Source organism: Nycticebus coucang, chromosome 10 (assembly GCF_027406575.1).
Source record: "Nycticebus coucang isolate mNycCou1 chromosome 10, mNycCou1.pri, whole genome shotgun sequence".
Classification (NCBI taxonomy): Eukaryota; Metazoa; Chordata; class Mammalia; order Primates; family Lorisidae; genus Nycticebus; species Nycticebus coucang.
The window spans coordinates 99,055,367-99,073,415 of NC_069789.1; the positions used below are offsets into that span (position 1 = coordinate 99,055,367).

The window sequence follows — 18,049 nt, forward strand, 5'->3', positions numbered from 1 at the left end:
ACCCCTCTGTCCTTCATCAACATAAAATTTGTGTTATGTTCATGATAAGAAGTAATTCTCACTGAACAAGTTTCCAAGGGAAAGGCAATAAAATCGACAAAATTTTATACAAAGAGTTAAAAAAGGTCCTTTAAAAATAAGGTTAACTCAGTGGTCAAAAAAAGTACTGTGGTTTTGGTAGATTACTTGCCATCTTCTGTAATGCCTTTTATTCTGCTCAACAGTACAGTCCTAACCTTCTTCTCAAGTTAGATCATTGTCAATTCACACCTGAATGAATACAAAAGTTCCTAACTGTGGCCTCTGCTCACTCAGCTTCTAAAGCAGCTTCTGTCTACACGAGTCATTTTGGATACTGTCAGCTGACTCTTTGTCACACATCACTTTTGTTTGTATTTGAAGGTCCTTGCCATACTGTGAGAGCAGTGAAGGAATGCCTCTTTATGGTAGTGATGCTAGAGCAGAGAAAAACGTGAAGTGAAGAAATGAGCCATGTAATGATCTGGGCTACAAGGTTGCCAGGAAGATGGAAAAGGCCTGAGGCTAGGATAAACACTCAAGAGGAGGAAGAGCAAGAAAGACTGTGCGCTGGATGGAATGATTAAAGGGTATGGTAAGAGAAAAAGAAATCAGAAAGATAGAGATCAGTTGAGCTATGGAGGCCAAAGTTAGGAGGGTGGACTTGGTTATAAGTGTAATTTATAATAAGTGATGAGAGTAATTCAATAAACCCTGCTAGAAAATGAATTATTTAGGATCACTTATTTTGTTAAATTAGGGCTGAAGTTTAAAGGACAATTTAAGAAGACAAAATTTTTTTTTCACATATTACATATGTTTAAATTGAATCATATTTACATTGGCCAACATCTTCCACTACTAAAATTCAATGGCAATCTAAGCAAGAGGAAAAAAATAAAGTTACACACAAAATTTTGTATTCTCATTATGTCTTAGAACTTTAGTATTGTCTTTTGATAAAACAGGTTAATAAGTGAATGAATATCAGAATAAGGATGATTTAAAAAATAATACATATATACATGGAAAGACTTGTTTATATTATACATTTTCAGATGTTAAAGTTATCACTTGTTTGCATGACAGATTATGTATTAATATATCAGTGTTCTATCTTAGAATGCCACCACTTTTAGGTTCTTGAGGATTAAACAACAGATTCACTGAGTCTGACAGGCAGCCTCTGAGATGACCTCTAATACCAGGGCCCCACAGGTATTCATATTCTTGGTATCTCCCTTCTATTGAATGTGGGCTGGACCCAATAATTTGTTTCTAATAAGTAGAATATAGTAAAAGTGATGGGATACCTGCTCTGATATTATGTTACAAAGTGACTATGGCTTCCATCCCTGCACTCTCTTGTTTGCTGTTCTGGCAGAAGTCAGACGCCATGTTGTGAGCTGTCCTATAGACGGGTGCATGTAGTAAGGAGTGAAGAGAGGCTCGGGTCAAATTCTTCTCGGTAAAGAATTGCAGCTCTCAATCCACAAGCTCAGTGAATTTGATCCTTCCAACAACCAAATGAGTGAGCTTGCACATGGATTCTCCCTAAGAATGAGAATGCTGTGCCATGTGACAGCTTGACTGCAACCTCATGGGAAATGTGACTCAGACCCACCCTAACTAAGCTACATATGGATTCCAAACCAAAGAGACCATGAAATCATAAATGCTGTTGTAAGTCATTAATTTTGGAGGGTAATTTATTATACAGCAATATACAATTGACACATTAAGCTACTAAAACATCTTAATGGAGTAGATTCTTAACAGTGGCTAATTCAAAAACATTAAAAATGGTCTGAAATAAGGCCAGCTCACGCCTGTAATCCTAGCACTCTGGAGGCCCAGAGGCCTGGAGGACTGCCTGAGCTCAGGAGTTGGAGACCACCATTATATAACATTCCTTTCTGTAACATCCTCATCTCTACTAAAAATAGAAAAAATTAGCTGGGTGTGGTGATGTGCCTGTAGTCCCAGCTACTCTGAAGGCTGAGGTGGGAGGATCACTCAAGCCCACAAGTTACAAGTCTACCCTGGGCAATGCCGTTAAACTTTGATTCTTAAAAAAAATATTAGTCAGAGAATCATGATTATATATTAAAAAAATCAAAACATCATTTTAAGAGAAGACTCTATTCACTCAACTGTCTATATGCAATTATATAACATTAAATTGGAATGAATTTCAATGAAAATGCAAAGTTGCTGATACATTTTTTAAAAATAGACAACTTGCAGGACTTTAAGGAGAAGTGAATTTATAATAGTAAAAGACACAACTCTCAGCCTGCTTGAACAGAATAGGACAGTTCCCAAATATATTTGCTTTGGGGGAGCCACTTCCAAAAACTGTGATCATTCAAAGCAGTTATATAAACATTCTATTATTAAAACTGACAAATTTGCTCAGCTGATTTGCTTCCTGCCCTTCTGTTTTACCTACTCCAGCTAAAAATGTGTCTCATGTGCATGCTGGCACTGGCATGTATATACCAATGTTATTAAGTTTTTCTAGATTTTCTTTTCATGGAAATGACTTTGAGATTAAATATAATTACAGTTTAGCCTGCTAGTCATTTGTTTATCTACTTGGACCCTCAAGAATGATGTGGTAGAGGGCGGTGCCTGTGCCTCAGTCGGTAAGGTGCCGGCCCCATATACTGAGGGTGGCGAGTTCAAACCCGGCCTCGGCCAAACTGCAACCAAAAAATAGCCGGCCGTTGTGGCAGGCGCCTGTAGTCCCAGCTGCTTGGGAGGCTGAGGCAAGAGAATCGCTTAAGCCCAGGAGTCGGAGGTTGCTGTGAGCTGTGTGATGCCACAGCACTCTACCGAGGGCCATAAAGTGAGACTCTGTCTCTAAAAAAAAAAAAAGAATGATGTGGTAGAATTAGAGTAACAGTATTGCTTATTTTTATTCCTCACGTACCACACCAAAAGGGGCATACAGAGGGGAAGATAAACAGTAAAAACGAATGAGTGACGGTGGCTGATGGCTGTGTTCACAGGATTCATTCCCTGATGAAAGATATCTAAAAACAAAACCAAAAAAGTCTCTTCTCTGTTCTATTTTCTCGAGTTATTTATCAACAGTGAAAGAAAGGAAAGGAGCAGTTTTACCACAACATAAATGGAAATAATTTAAAAGCAGGAAATACTGACGTACAGTAACTTAGTAGGACTTCCCAAATCCTTTCTTTAAAAATAGCAATACATCATCCACTGCTCTGGCAACTATGCAATCATTTTTTTAAAAGTCTTTTAAAAGCATACTTAACATTTTACTTTGCTTTTATAAACCTTGGTGTGAAGACTTCCTCAGACAAAAAGAGCCTTTCTTGCAACTTAACCTGTTTTCAACTCTCTTATGAGACAAAAATTTAAATAATAAAGAAAATGCAAGATAAAGAATAGTAAGTTACAAAAATAAAATTGGCATGGTGAACACAGAATGATGTTACTGGTAATTTCTAAAGGGCATTAACTTAGTGCCCATATCCTCCCTTCTTTAGCTATTTTTTATTTAAACTTTTTTCCACTAGCTCAAAACCACAAAGTATAATTGTTGTACGTTATGGTTTAAGACCAGACATTGACCTGGAAATGTAATTTATTTTGCTCGAAATGGACAATCAAATTCCTTTCCCCAAATATGTCCATCCTGTGTACTACAAACCAGCTGCTCAATAAAATCTGACTCCAAAATTTCACAGGCTTTATTTAAATCAGAGAGAGGAATCACTCACAACTTGTTTTTCTTTCCAAATTACATGTTTAAACTCAGAAATGACAGAAAATATATTTTATTCAACTTTCTTAAACCCTTATACATTACCCAGGATTAAAACCTCTAATATAAGGTATCTTCTCTGCTCTTTCAATAAATTGGTCCCTGAACTTTCTGTCCCTACATAACTTCCAGGGGTCCTCAAACTTTTTAAACAGGGGGCCAGTTCACTGTCCCTAAGAACGTTGGAGGGCCAGACTATAGTTTAAAAAAAAAACAACTATGAACAAATTCCTATGCACACTGCACATATCTTATTTTGAAGTAAAAAAACAAAATGGAAACAAATACAATCACACCGCCTCATGTGGCTCATGGGCCGCAGTTTGAGGACCCCTGAAGATTATAAATTATATAATAATAAATTAATAAGCCAAAGAAATCTATCTCTCAGTCCTGAGGAGTCCTATATAATTTCTCATAGGTCAACTTTTTGCATGTTTTCATTTCTACAACAACTGTTGAAAAGTAGGTTAAAAATTTCAATTCACTCTTCTCTGTGAACTCCACATTTCAATTAATGTTGTAGAAAACCAACCTAGTACATACTTTAATTATTTTATATTTGAAAAGATTAGGCTAAACTATGCTTGACAACTGTTACGAATCATATAGAGAATTAAAATCTTTTCAAGTGACCACAAATTACCAAATAACATTTACCTTACTTATTCCTTTATTCAACAAACATTTGCTATCAAATCCAAAATACTGTGTTATATTTTATTATACTCTTCTCAGTGAATGTATATACCTTACACTATAGGGAGACAGTGGTATACAAAATATTTTGTATATTTTGGAATCCTAAATATTTTCAATCCTTGTGCATCTGTCCTTAATATTGAAATAGTAAGATTAATCGGAAAATATTTTACAAAATGCATTTAAATCCTGGTTGTGATTATGTAAATGGTATGGATTACTTTCCTGAGCCTTAATGTCTTCATCTATAAAATGTTATGCAAACATTCCAAAATCTGTAAAAAAATCCAAAATCTGAAATAGTATTGTTCCTGAGCATCTTAGATAAAGGACAGTCAACTTGTGCTTAGCTCACAGCTTAGCATTGCACGGATTAATATAAATGAAAATTCCTCTTTCATGTTTCTTGTGAAGTTTCCTATGCTACATACTGTACTAGGTGCTGGGAATATGGGGTTTAAGCGGCGACCATAACAAACAGAAGTCCTGTCCTCATACAAGAGAAGTAGGCTAAGCTGACTGAAGAGACATAGGAGAAAAACTAAACAAGTTGTGGTGCCACGAAAGCCTAGAAATAAAGTATTTCAAGAAAGAGGAAATTTCAAAAATGTACAGGAGAGGACTGACTGGAAAGGGGCATGAAGGAACTTGTGAAGTAATGCAAACATTTATATCAGATTGAAATGGTGGCTTCACAATAGTTTACATTTGTCAAAACTCACTAAATATACATGTAGAATTAGTACATTTTACTGTATTCACATCATAAATACCTCAATAAGTCTAATTTTTAACAGTATAAATGTCATTAAAGACAATAAAAAGGTACAGGACCTGTTCTAAATTAAAGGAAACTCAAGTATGACAAATAGATGTAACATGTGATCTTTTTTTTTTTAAAATCTGGAATCTGGAAAAAAAAAGCTATCAAGAATATTTTGGACACTTGAGGCTAAGTGTTTGAGACCAGCCTGAGCAAGAATGAAACCCTGTCTCTTCAAAAAAATCGAAAAAATAAGCCAGATGTGGGGGTGCATGTTGGTAGTCCCCGCTCATTAGAAGGCTGAGGCAGGTAAATTGTTTGAGCCCAGCAGTTTAAGGTTGCAGTGGGCTCTGATGACACCTCTGCACTCTAGCTGGGAAGAAAGGGCGAGACTGTCTCAAAAAGGGGGGAGGGGAATATGGACTATGATAAACTATACTGTATCAATGTTAAATTTTTTTTGTTTAGTGTGATCATTTTATTATGGTTATTTAAGGGAATGTCCTTTTCACAGGAGATGCATTTTCAAAAATTTAGGGGTAAAGTGTCAGAATGTCTGCAGTTAACTCTCAAATGGTTCCAAAAAAATCCATATGAGTGTGCATAGATATTAAACAAATGGAAAAAAGCCAGGCGTGGTGACTCAAGCCATAATCCCAGCACTTGGGAGGCTGAGGTGGGTGGACTGCCTGAGCTCACAGGTTGGAGACACGCCTGAGCAAGAGCAAGACCCTGTCTCTAAAAATAGCCAGGTGTTGGGCGGCGCCTGTGGCTCAAGGAGTAGGGCACTGGTCCCATACGCCGGAGGTGGCGGGTTCAAACCCAGCCCTGGCCAAAAACCACAAAAAAAAAAAAAAAAAAAAATAGCCAGGTGTTGTGGCTGGGGCCTGTGGTCTTAGCTTGGGAGGCCAAGGCAAGAAGATCACTTGAGCCCAAGAATTTGAGGTTGGTGTGAGCTGTGACGCCACAGCACTCTACCAAAGGTGACAAATGAAACTCTATCTTCAAAAAAAAGGAAAAAGAAATATTGACAGCAATTGGTGAAATCTAGGTAAAGTTCTCCAAATATTCACTGGATTCATCTTTTGACTTCTCTATAGATTTGAATTTTTAAACAATAAGAATTAGGGGACTAAAAAAAAAAAAAAGGAATAATTAGCTATGTCAAAAACTGTTGAGAGGTCAGGTAAGATGAGAATGGAGACATGACCTTTGACTCTGGTGAGATATTAGCCACTGAAGGCCCTTTTGCAAGACTATTTTAGTGGAGTGGAGGGGGAAAAGCTTGGTAAGAGAGATAGTGAGTATAAGTAACCCTTTCAAGAATCTTGCTATGAAGGGCAGCAGAAAAATAGCACATGGAGTCAAGATAGCCTCCCTGCATCAAAGGTAATGTTAAGACATTTTGTATGCTGATGGGAAAGATCTAATTTAGAGAAAGAAATTGTTAATATATTATATTAGAGAAAGGATATAAATGCAGAAGTAAAGTCTTTGAGCATTGTGAGGTGCTAGGATTTAGGTTCAAAAAGGAAGGAATCAACCTTAGATGATGGTGATAACAATGACAATGTGGTAACACAGTAGCTACTCAGAAAATAGCCAGAAACTATTTAAAGCATTTTGACTCATTTAATTTTCACACCAACTCTAAGAGGAAGCTGAGGTATTACTTATATTTTCTTTTACAGATGAGAAAACTGAGGTATGGAAAATATAATTAACTTGCCTAGTGATAAGAATCTAGTCAGTGGCAAAGCTGGGATTTAGAACCTAATGGAAGGCAACAAGTGGAAAGGCAGAGTTTGTGGGAGTAGATGCAGCTGGGCTGGCGGTAGTGGAAACATGAGACAGCTCTTCTATGATCACATCTATTTTCTCAATGCAGCACTTGGTGAGTTCATCAGCTGAGAGGGTGAGGAGAGGGGATGTGTGAGTTTTGAAAAGAGAAGGTGAGAAATTCTTGTTTCAGAGAGAGAGAGAAAGTGAATTTGCTACCAGTGACCGGTGGCAGTGAATACCTCTTTGAGATTAATGGTTATAAATATGAAGTGAATCTATTTGTCCTGACTGGAAAATACTTTCAAGCAAGTTTCAGCTGTTTGTGAACAGACATATAGAAGAGAGTGGGTTTAACTAGGGTGAGATTATTCCAGGCAAGTGGGACTTAAGAAAAAAGCCAGGGGGCAGCGTCTGTGGCTCAAAGGGATAGGGCGCCGGCCCCATATGCCAGAGGTAGTGGGTTCAAGCCCAGCCCTGGCCAAAAACTGCAAAAAAAAAAAAAAGAAAGAAAAAAGCCAGAGAGTGCTCACAATAGAGTGCTGACAACGTAGCCATGGAATCCAGGCTGCGTAAGGAGAAGAGAATGGCCATGTGACAGACACAGAGAACAGTGGTAGTAGGGTCAAAGGACTGGAGATCTGTGAGGTAAGTGTGAATAGTAAAGACACTAAGTAACAGAGAATGGGATGTTTGGAAAGGAGATTTCAAAGGAAGTGCCATTACTTATGATGGTAAGGTCAAGATGGGAGGCTGAAATGATTGGATCAAAAAAGGTTAGGGTCCTGGACAAATCCCCTATGTGGCTGTTGAAGTTACACAGAGAGATAACAGAAGCCATGGTGGAGAGTCATTAGTGAAGGGGCGGGGCAGATGACAGTAACAAAGAAGGATAAGAGGAGTAAAATCTGATGCGTATACTTGAAAGATGTTAGAGGGACTGAAAAAGAAAGGAGGAGAAAGAATATGGAAGTTGTAGTGGGGAACAAGGTACCACCCAGCCTCCTGTAGGCTCTGACATACCCAAGGTAGGAAGAAAAATAAGGCTCTAATTTGGGAAATACCCTCAGTTAGAGCAAAGAAGTGAAGGGATTGTTCAGAGAAGAGGCTCAGGTACAGTAGAGTACTTGATACATGTAACATGCATCCATCAGCAATTAACATTTCTTAATTTGAACCTTAATTTTTCTAATAGTTTACTGCATCCTATAAATGAAACAATTTAAAGACTATTTACAAAGAATCTGAAACAGATTAAAACTACTGTGATGTTCTGTGATTGAACTTTCCAAATCCATGAAAGGGTCATCTTTAAAAATTAGTCACCTGGCCAAGATAAACATAGTTGAACAGCATCTTATTGTTTTTGGCTTAATGTCAATGGATAGCTCACTGTTATAAAATAGAACCAGGCATTCTCTTGCATAAGAACTCAGTATCAGGAAAACAAAATTAAATGAATTCTGCCTTGATGAAGTTTAGAAAATAGCCTATGAGCTGACCCAAGTTGAATCCACTATAGTTCAAGCAGAGGAAACATAGGTACCTATCAGATGAAAATAAATGAGATTTCTTAAAGTGTTATAAATTACACTTTGGAATATATTGTCCTTATTCTGGTGGTAGTATGTATGTATTCCATTAATACCGTGAGAGGTGTGCATTTACTGAAGAAAGAAATATTCTTCCCAGTATTATAGTTTCTTTTCTTAAATTTGTTCTTAATATCTTTGTAAAACTAAGTAATTATTATAATTTGCTAATGATTTAACACACAAAAAATTATATGTCTATAAAGTTGCCTCCTAAGCATTTCTAATAAGCTATCTGTACATAGGTTCATGAAATTCTGGAGTCCACTATGGTCTTAAAATATACAATGAATAATATTTGTTCCCTAAAGACTAAATTTTATTGACATTTATCTATTATCCCCCTAAAAATCCATTGTTCGTTTTACAACTGTATTTGAAAATTTAATTATGATCGTCAATCAGAATGTAGACTGTTTCAGCTGTAGATTAATTTAAAGGGCTCTTTATTTTCATTTTCCTTATGTAAATTTTTAACACTAGACAGAAAATTTACTGGTAGGTCCATTATGCCAGATAAGTGGACTTGAGAAAGACGGCTTACTCTCTTATTTTCAGTAGGCCTAATACGAAGTGCCAAAGAAAGCAATTAGTGAATATTAGACACTGCACTCGTTTATAATACACAGCTGGTATTGGGAATTATTCTTTTCTCCATGAAGAACCGTGACAGCTGGAAGCAATCTCTCCTTCACTAAATTTCTTTAGTACTTTGTATATTACTTATGGAACTCTTTCTTTGGAGTACAGTTATTTCTGTGCTTGTCTTATTTTTCCCTCTAGACTACAAGCAGGTACACTATGCCTTAACCTCATTGGATTTCAGTATTATTTGCATTTTGTTTAATGCACAGTATGTATAGTAAAACAAAATGCAATAGTAGAACTATCAAATCAAAACCTTGTATATTATGGATTAAACATAATTTGATTTCTGTGGTTTGGTCCAGGATCCTATTAACATTTAGGTAACACAGGAAACTGCTTTAATTTCCAAAGCTCCCAAACCTGAATTTACAAATTCACTGTTAGAACACAGCAGGGACTTATACTACATTTATGACTTGAAAGGCCCCAAAAGGCAAGTCTGCAAAGCAGTCAAGATGCTAGCTTTTGGCTTGGCACTCGTAGCACAGTGGATACTGCACCAGCCACGTGCACTGAGGCTGGTAGGTTCAAACCCGGCCAGGGCCTACTAAACAACAATGACAACAACAACACAAAAATAGCCAGGCATTGTGGGTGGACACCTGTAGTCCCAGCTACATGGGAGGCTGAGGCAAGAGAATCACTTAAGCCCAAGAGTTTGAGGTTGCTGTGAGCTGTGACACCATAGCACTCTACTGAGGGTGACATAATGGGACTCTGTCTCCAAAAATAAAAATATAAAAATGCTAGCTTTTTCAATTTTGTAAATAAAAATTATTTTTGTCTTTTAAAAAATACAGCAATTTTTAAAAAGAGAATAATGGAATTTAAAAATAATATTTTTGTGAAAATAGTAGGAACATGTTTCAGAAATAATGCATGGATACCCAATTGAACATTTTAAATGTCTTTTAATTAATCCAGAGAATCTTGGTTAAACAAAGGAATCTCATGTTGTTCATAAACCAAAATTTCAACTTACCATTTATGTTTATTGCTGGTAATACAATTGACATTTTTGGTCTTGTGGTCTTGTTATGGGTAGTAGCTGGTAACAGCAGGTGATCCTACAATTATCAAAGAATAATCTGTTATATATAATAACTAGTTGAGTCCTGAATAGGCCAAATTCGGGATTTCTAAGAAGAACATTTCGCTGAGATCATGAAAAATGACAGTTTTTATTTGAACTTGGCTTAGAATTATTCAATCATTCATTAATGTAGACCAGAAGACTACATATATAACCTTCTGGGTCTGTTTCCAGTCTGGTAAAATGGCAATGGCTAATTAGATAATGTCAAAAATACTCAATTTATCTATCCACTAAAAAGACATTTTTAAACTTTTTTTTTTAAAGAAGAAGAATTTTTCCCCCACAACAAAATTCTTATCCCAAATTATTGACATATAAGAGAGATTTTGAAGCAGGACCAGGGCCTCAAGACTTGTCCACTTAGCCTCCTCTTCTGTCTGCCTCTGAAGGAGCCACAGCATTAAACATTTATTTGTAAGCAACAGGTACATGTAAGAGAAAATGTGCCATTCTTGCCCTTAAAAAGCATATATTTCAGTAGAAGAACTAATATTTAGGACTATATTGTATCTGGCACAATAATATAGTCCTAAATATAATATAGCCAACTTTTGATGATCTGTGAGTGACCCAGGTTATGTGAAGTTTCTGGTTTCAAGCCACACTATTCATAAAATTAAGAGTGGCCAAGAGGAGCCTGCCTTCAGGAAAGGGGAAGTGTAACCATTTTGAAAAATGTATATACAGAGAATGCCCAAAAACATTTACACACATTTTAAGAAAGGAAAGAACTATATTGAATTCGTAATACTCAAGTCACATCTGACTTCTGTAATTACAAGGGAGCTCAACATGATTTATATTCATCTTTTGTTACTGGTATATATCCGTATAGAGTATTGCAATTTTAATATAGTTTTTTCCTTTCTTAAAATATGTAAACATTCTTTTGGTACCCTCTGTATATCTGTAGGTATTCCAAAGCTGATTATAAATGACTTATGATATTAATATTACCTACTATTTTCAATAGCTCCTCTTTTTCCCAGCAAAAACCTAAGAATTGTCATGGAGCCCCTTTCTTTATCATGACAATGGAGATCCATTACTTGTCCATGGTGAATATATCTTGCTCTGTAAACCTGTATATTGCTCTCAGTCTGTAAAGCTACCATTCTCTTCCTCAATAAACTTTGTTTCATGTTTGCAAAAAAAAAAAAAAGAAAGAAAGAAATTGTCACAGAAAAAAGAAAAAAAAGTACATTAGCATCTCCATTTAAACTGGAGATAAAACTGAATGTAAGTTTAACCGATTTTCCTTTTTTTCTTGTTCCTCTGTTCATTGTTTCATCATTCCTTCATCAAACTTGCTATATGAAGGACCTATCAAAAAGTAGGATTTGATATAGCTGCAAGTAATAAAAATTTGATACAACTTAGCTGAAAGTCAACATGATTAAGAAATGGAATTATCAGTAAAGCTAAGAAAATATCTAAAATGTGGAAAACAAATTGAAATTGATACATATGAACAGAACCGTGTAGAAAACATTTCCGGTAACTGCTTGTGCTTTGTGTAATTCAAGGCAACATTTCCATGAGAACATGTTTTTAAAAATCAGGGAGGGGAGGGAAGATGAATAACATTCTGTTAGAATTCCAGCATTGTGGCACGGGAGTTTTGTTTGTTTTTGTTTTATTTTTTTTTAAGTGCACTGTTAGACACAAAGATCACACAATTCTGAGAGTAAGATAACATTATAACCAAGGAAAAACAAAGTTTGCTGATGTTCATGCCATGAAAATTATAAATAGCTTAATTCCTATAATTAAAATACTGTTTTGGGGGTCTCTAAATCAAATGCAAAAACAAACCAAAAACTTGCAAGCCCAAAATTAAAGCTATTGTAAAAATAAACACACTCAGATTCCACTGGTCATGGGTTAAGGTCAGAATCAGACTTAATTCTGAGCTTCCTGCTAAGATCTAGATGCCATATTATTGTTTTTATACATGGTTTCTGAACATAATGTCTTCTACTTTTTCTCTACAATAAATTTCAAACAAAGTAGTTATTTTTGAAGCTGAAAGCCAAAAGCCACATTATTAGTTATGAAAAAGTAGAGTCATTTCTTTTTTTTTTTTTTTTCCTGCAGTTTTTGGCTGGGGCTGGGTTTGAATCCGCCACCTCTGGCATATGGGGCCGGTGCCCTACTCCTTTGAGCCACAGACACTGCCCAAGAGCCATTTCCTGTATGCATACAAATTATGACGGTTGACTTGTCTTGTCTTTAATTATTAAAGGTTTGCAAACTGCACGAATAGACTACAACTTAAAGTGCTTGCTTACTAAGAGGCCCAAAGATAAGTCTGTAGGGTACCAAAGGTGGTATGCTACAAACTTTAATAGTGCTTATATTAGACTAAAAATAATTTATATATATATTGAATATATGTCTGCAACAGTATAGTTCTTTCATTTAACATTTATCTTCATCTCCTCAAAAATGAATGTTCCTTGAACCTCACAACAATGAATTTTGAATCATCTTTTTCTCTATGTTCACCTCACTCTTTCTTAGATCATTAATCCTGTTAGTTGCATTTTCAGAAACAAAGGTGCTTTAGTTAATCAATCAAGAAATATTTATTGACTGCTTACCATTAATTAAAGAAAAAAATTTTACTGAAAAAAATGCTTTGCCATGTATTCAGTACTGTGTTGTGGAGAGTATTTTCCTTTGAAGAATATGAATCTAAGTTTTTATTTTGTTAAGGAAAACAATGTGATTGTGGCAGAAACAGCCATTTGTTCATAGTATATGCTCTCCTTCCATAATATTAGAATAGAAACAGGACCTGTAATTACTTAATTGGGCACAAAGCCATGAGTAATAGAGACTACATTCCCCAGCCTCTTTTGCAACCAAGGAGAGTGCATATTCTGGTCAACGGGCATAGAGGAATGTACATGCACCTTCCTCAAGATGGTAATGGTGACAGTCGCCGCCTCCTTCCCTGTTCTCCCTCTTGCTAACTCGAAGGCAGACAGGACTGCTGGAGCTGAAGTAGCTATCTTTGGGCCATGAAGTAGAAGCCGCAAGTTGAAGATGATAGAGCAACAAGGCAGAAGGAGATAGGGATCCTGATGATCCAGAAGCTATCAGTACGATTTGGGGAACATATATGTATGAGAGGGAGAGAGCTACCCTCCCAAGTAGCTGGGGCTCCAGGCGCCCACCATTTTTCTGTTATAGTTGTTGTTTTGCAGGCCCAGGCCAGGTTCAAACACTCCAGCCCTGGTGTATGTGGCCAGCGCACTAACTACTGAGCTACGGGTGCCAAGCCTGCCTTGTTATTTTTTAACAGCACAGGAAAATTGCACTTATTATGTAGCCTTCCTGATACACTCACCCAGCACACACACACCACACCATTTTACCTAAATACTTATTAATGAACTACTGGAGGAAATTCAATCCTGGAGGTACAATTTGATGAACTTCAATGAAATACTTTCCTTCCTACTAAGTCAGCTAAAATAATACAACTACAACAAAAATGAAACTACTTAAAAAATAAAAATAAAAAGGATCCTGCTTAGAGGCTGAAGTGGGAGAAGCAGGAGGTTTGCTTTAGCTCAGGAATCCGAGTCCAGCCGGGTAACAGAGTGAGACTCTATCTCAAAAAGAAAAGAAAGAAAAGAGAAGAAGATGCTGCCATAGAGATAAATGTAGTAATTCACAATAAAATTAAGATTTAAGTTAGTTATCAAATTTTGATTCTATCAATCCATGTAGAGTAGAAACTGATTTACTAGACTAAAACCCACTGACTGGTACCCATAGCACACTTAATATTCACAACTAGTTGAGTTGTGGGTTTTTTTTTTCCCAAGACTACTTTTGCCCATTTGTCAGCGTAATTGTGTAATTTAATAAAATACAAGAGAACTTCACAGTTGACCAGCTCTTTAAGTTGGCATGATTTTCACAGACTGGACATGCACCACATGTCCATTATCAGTATAGCAGGCCGAGCTTCTTACGTTGCCTACCTCTGTGGGTTGTCCAGTTTGTTATAGTCCCTTGGGCTGTCAACTGACAGAGGTTCTACTGTATTATATAAAATGTATTATATAAAAATACAGCGTGCAAAGAGAGCAAGACTTGATAAAAATGATTAAGTTAAAAAATGATCTCATTGCAAAATAACCTTAAAAATCATAATAGTCTACACTCAGATTACTTAACAAATATTTTAATATTCTCATTCTAACCCTTGGTAGAGTGCCATGGCATCACAGCTCACAGCAACCTCAAACTCTTGGGCTCAAGCGATTCTCTTGCTTCAGCCTCCCGAGCAGCTGGGACTACAGGTGCCTGCCACAACGCCCAGCTATTTTTAGAGACGGATCTCTCTCTGGCTCAGGCTGGTCTTGAACTGGTGAGCTCAGTCCGCCCACTTCGGCCTCCCAGAGTGCTGGGATTACAGGAGTGAGCCACTGTGCCAGGCTCTTCTTCTAATTTAAAGTAACTCTAACCAATACTGAAAATCATGATTGTAGGCTACGCAAAAAAGGCAACATGGAACTAAACAGTGGATTTGAACTCAAAGAAAAGTCATTGGCCTTACATAAATAACTGGCAAATAAATATACATTTAAATAATTATATGAAATAAAGACTGACATATATACATATGTTTTAAAATTCTCCCCTGGGGGAGAAAAGAAAAGAAAAAACGATCCCCTGCTTCATTCTATGTTAATTAATAAACTATCTAGTAGTCCCCATTATACAATTGTAGATAAAACGGCTTCTACCATACTAGGAAATTCTGGCTCAAGGCTGAGACCTTTTATCTTGGATAGAAAGGAATGTATTTCTATTATGATGTCCCCCTAGGAATGAAGGAAACTCAGTCTGTAATAGGCTGTACTGTGACACTGAGCAGCTATCACATGGATCAACATGGACGTCCACTAGGCAAAAAGTTTTGCATAGCAGGTCAATATTAACAACAATGACTTCTTAACATTTTATATTTGGCTCATATCCATTGGATTCCAGAGATGAGGTTGGTTTTCCAACACAGAAGACTGTCAAACCAGATCAAAAATGAAAATAGTAGCTATCTTTATTTCAAAAATAGCTTTGTATTCAATTTTCTCTACCCTATGGTCTTGTTACAGAGAGCTTTTGTTTTCTTCTTATCACTCTACCTAATTTACCTTATTAACAGTCTTTCAAGCTGTCTAACCAATTGAAAGGCATATCAAGTATCAAAAATAAGAGGGTCAAAGCAGCAATTAGAGTATGCCTTTCAAAGGTATTTGTTTTTTTTCCAGAATACTTGGAATTAAAGTTTTCTAGTAGTAGTTAATTGTTGATTGGAAACCAAATGTCTTCATTCACACTAATGCAACAGCAATTAGGGAATTTGAAATCATTAAAATACACAGACTTACAGTGACATATCCTCAACATAAAAAATTGCAAAAAAAATCAGAGGTAGTAAAATTAAGTAAAATGGAATCATTTAGAGTATTCAAAATGTCTATGATGCAGGGCTTCTCATCATAGTAAAAACATAAGCAAAGCATATTACTCATCTCAAAACTAGAAACAGTTAACATAAATAGCTAATATGAATGCAGTATTTGTGCCACTAAGGTATGCAATAAAACTACAGACCAATAAAAGGTAATGTAAAGCTTGCATCTGCACCATTCGTATGCATGTCAGCCAGAGGAAGGATAAATCAAAACTATTAGTGTATAACAGATGGCCCAAGAGTGAGTCAAGGTTTACATTTTGACAAGAGGATAATTTGGACACTTTAAACAAACCTGATAATGCTGGCAAGGTCACCAGATAAAAAATGAGCTTGAAATTTTAGTAAGTATAAACTCCAGGTTGCTTTAAGATATGGTTTTCATATCAAACTCTGTGAGATGCCCTCCAAACCTGCCCAACTACCTTTGCCTCCTCTTTTATTCACACACAAAAAGTGTTAGGTTAGGCCATACAAAATTGGCATTTTTGTGGGTCAAATATCAGCAATGTCATAAGGTTAAACCTAAGATTTATTTATGTTTCTCTCTTTTTTTTAAATTACGCAATTATAATACCTAGTAAAAATATGACTCAACTGATTAGAGGTAAAGTCTATGTTCTCTTCTTAAAAAGCAGAATTAATTTTTAGTTTCCTGGTCAAATGGTCTCTTATAAATACTTTCTGAAGGATAAGACAGTAGTTACTAAATCTTCTCTTTTGTGAGTTTCAGGGAAAGCATTTTTAAATCAGTTCAGGAGTGTTTTCCCTATAGAAAGCTCTTAGACAAAATATTGAACAGACATAGGACTAGGAAGTCTTTGACACTGTACTTTATATTACATTCGATTACTAAAGTTGGTCAAAGTTCACAATGTTGTCAGCTATAATAGAGAGCTCTTTCAAAGACTGGGTAGAGTGTGGATATTAGGATAATAAGTGAGGAACCCTGAAACTTGTTATCGTTATCATCTGATGAGTCTCAACAGTATAGCAATCCAAAAAAAAGGTCTTATTAAGGAAAAAGAATAAGTATAAAATAAAGAGTTTAACCATTTGAAAGTTTGTCAGACAAAATGTTTATAGAATGTTTCATTTTAGAAAATTCACTTTACTCAGGACTACATGAATTTCCTGAAGATTAAATTACATCCTTCACATATGTTACCAAAGCAAACCACAAGGGGGCAGGAAGGAGGGTATGTGTGTACAGCAAATCAATCAACAATTTTCCCGAGAAAAGAGATATTAGGAAACAATTCTTCAAGGAAAAAGTTAAACACAAATTTCTAAGAGAAGTACTTTTTGTTGGACAGAAGTGGGGAAACGTTGGGTTGATACCTCCACCCCCAATTTTTTTTTTTAATTCTAAGCAGAGTTTCTGAGTAGGCTCAAATGCCCCATGTGTGTATAAGTAGCATGGCAGGGTGGGAAGGGAATACAGGAAGATATTCTAGCTGACTCTTTCCTATCACTGATGCTACAAATTTCTGAAGGGAAGGAAAAAAGGGGTCTCACTTCATTTATATTTCTAAAGGTATATCTTCTTGCAAGATTCTCAGTATCTGGACATTCCCCCAATCTTCACTATAGATCTTGATCCTCTTCTTTTCAAAGCAATTCTGATCTTGGTTTCACATTAAAAAAAAATAGGGAAGACTGTAAAGTATCCCTAAGTATAGTTTAGGCAAGATTGGTCTTGACAAAGCAAACCACGAAGTGAAAAAAAAAGTATGGCCCTTAAAAATTTTTTAATGGTCTTAAAATTTTAACCATAATAATTGCAATAATCTGATTTACCTACTATAGAGGAAAAATTTTGTCTTATGATTTGGATTAGCAAAATAACCAAACTGAATACTTATTCACATTGGAAGCTGAGCTTTATGCCAGCTGCAATCCTGGTTAAAGACAGAAATATGATACTATATAGATCTGTTTCATAACAAAGAAGAGTTCCCTTTTATAATACATAGAATGTACTTTCCAGAAACTAGTACAGTTTTCTTCATTCTCATCATAAATAGAATAGCAAGTTCTCAGCTTCCATTTGGTTTTAAAGGGCATTTCTGAGATATAATGCATTTGTAGGAAATGAAATTTTTAATTGTTTGGTCAAGTACTGTTCTAGAAAGCTAGAAAGGACAACACTTTAATC

At 36.0% G+C, this 18,049-nt stretch overlaps 1 protein-coding gene across 1 annotated transcript in view; it reads right to left on the reverse strand.

The window, feature by feature from the left end:
* The window catches only part of ATF6 (activating transcription factor 6), a 181,118-nt gene that overhangs the window by 26,903 nt on the left and 136,166 nt on the right, over positions 1–18,049 (reverse strand). The window contains exon 15 of the mRNA XM_053608161.1: positions 10,281–10,365. Within this exon, the coding sequence (XP_053464136.1) occupies positions 10,281–10,365 (85 nt within the window). The remainder of the gene's footprint in view (positions 1–10,280; positions 10,366–18,049) is intronic.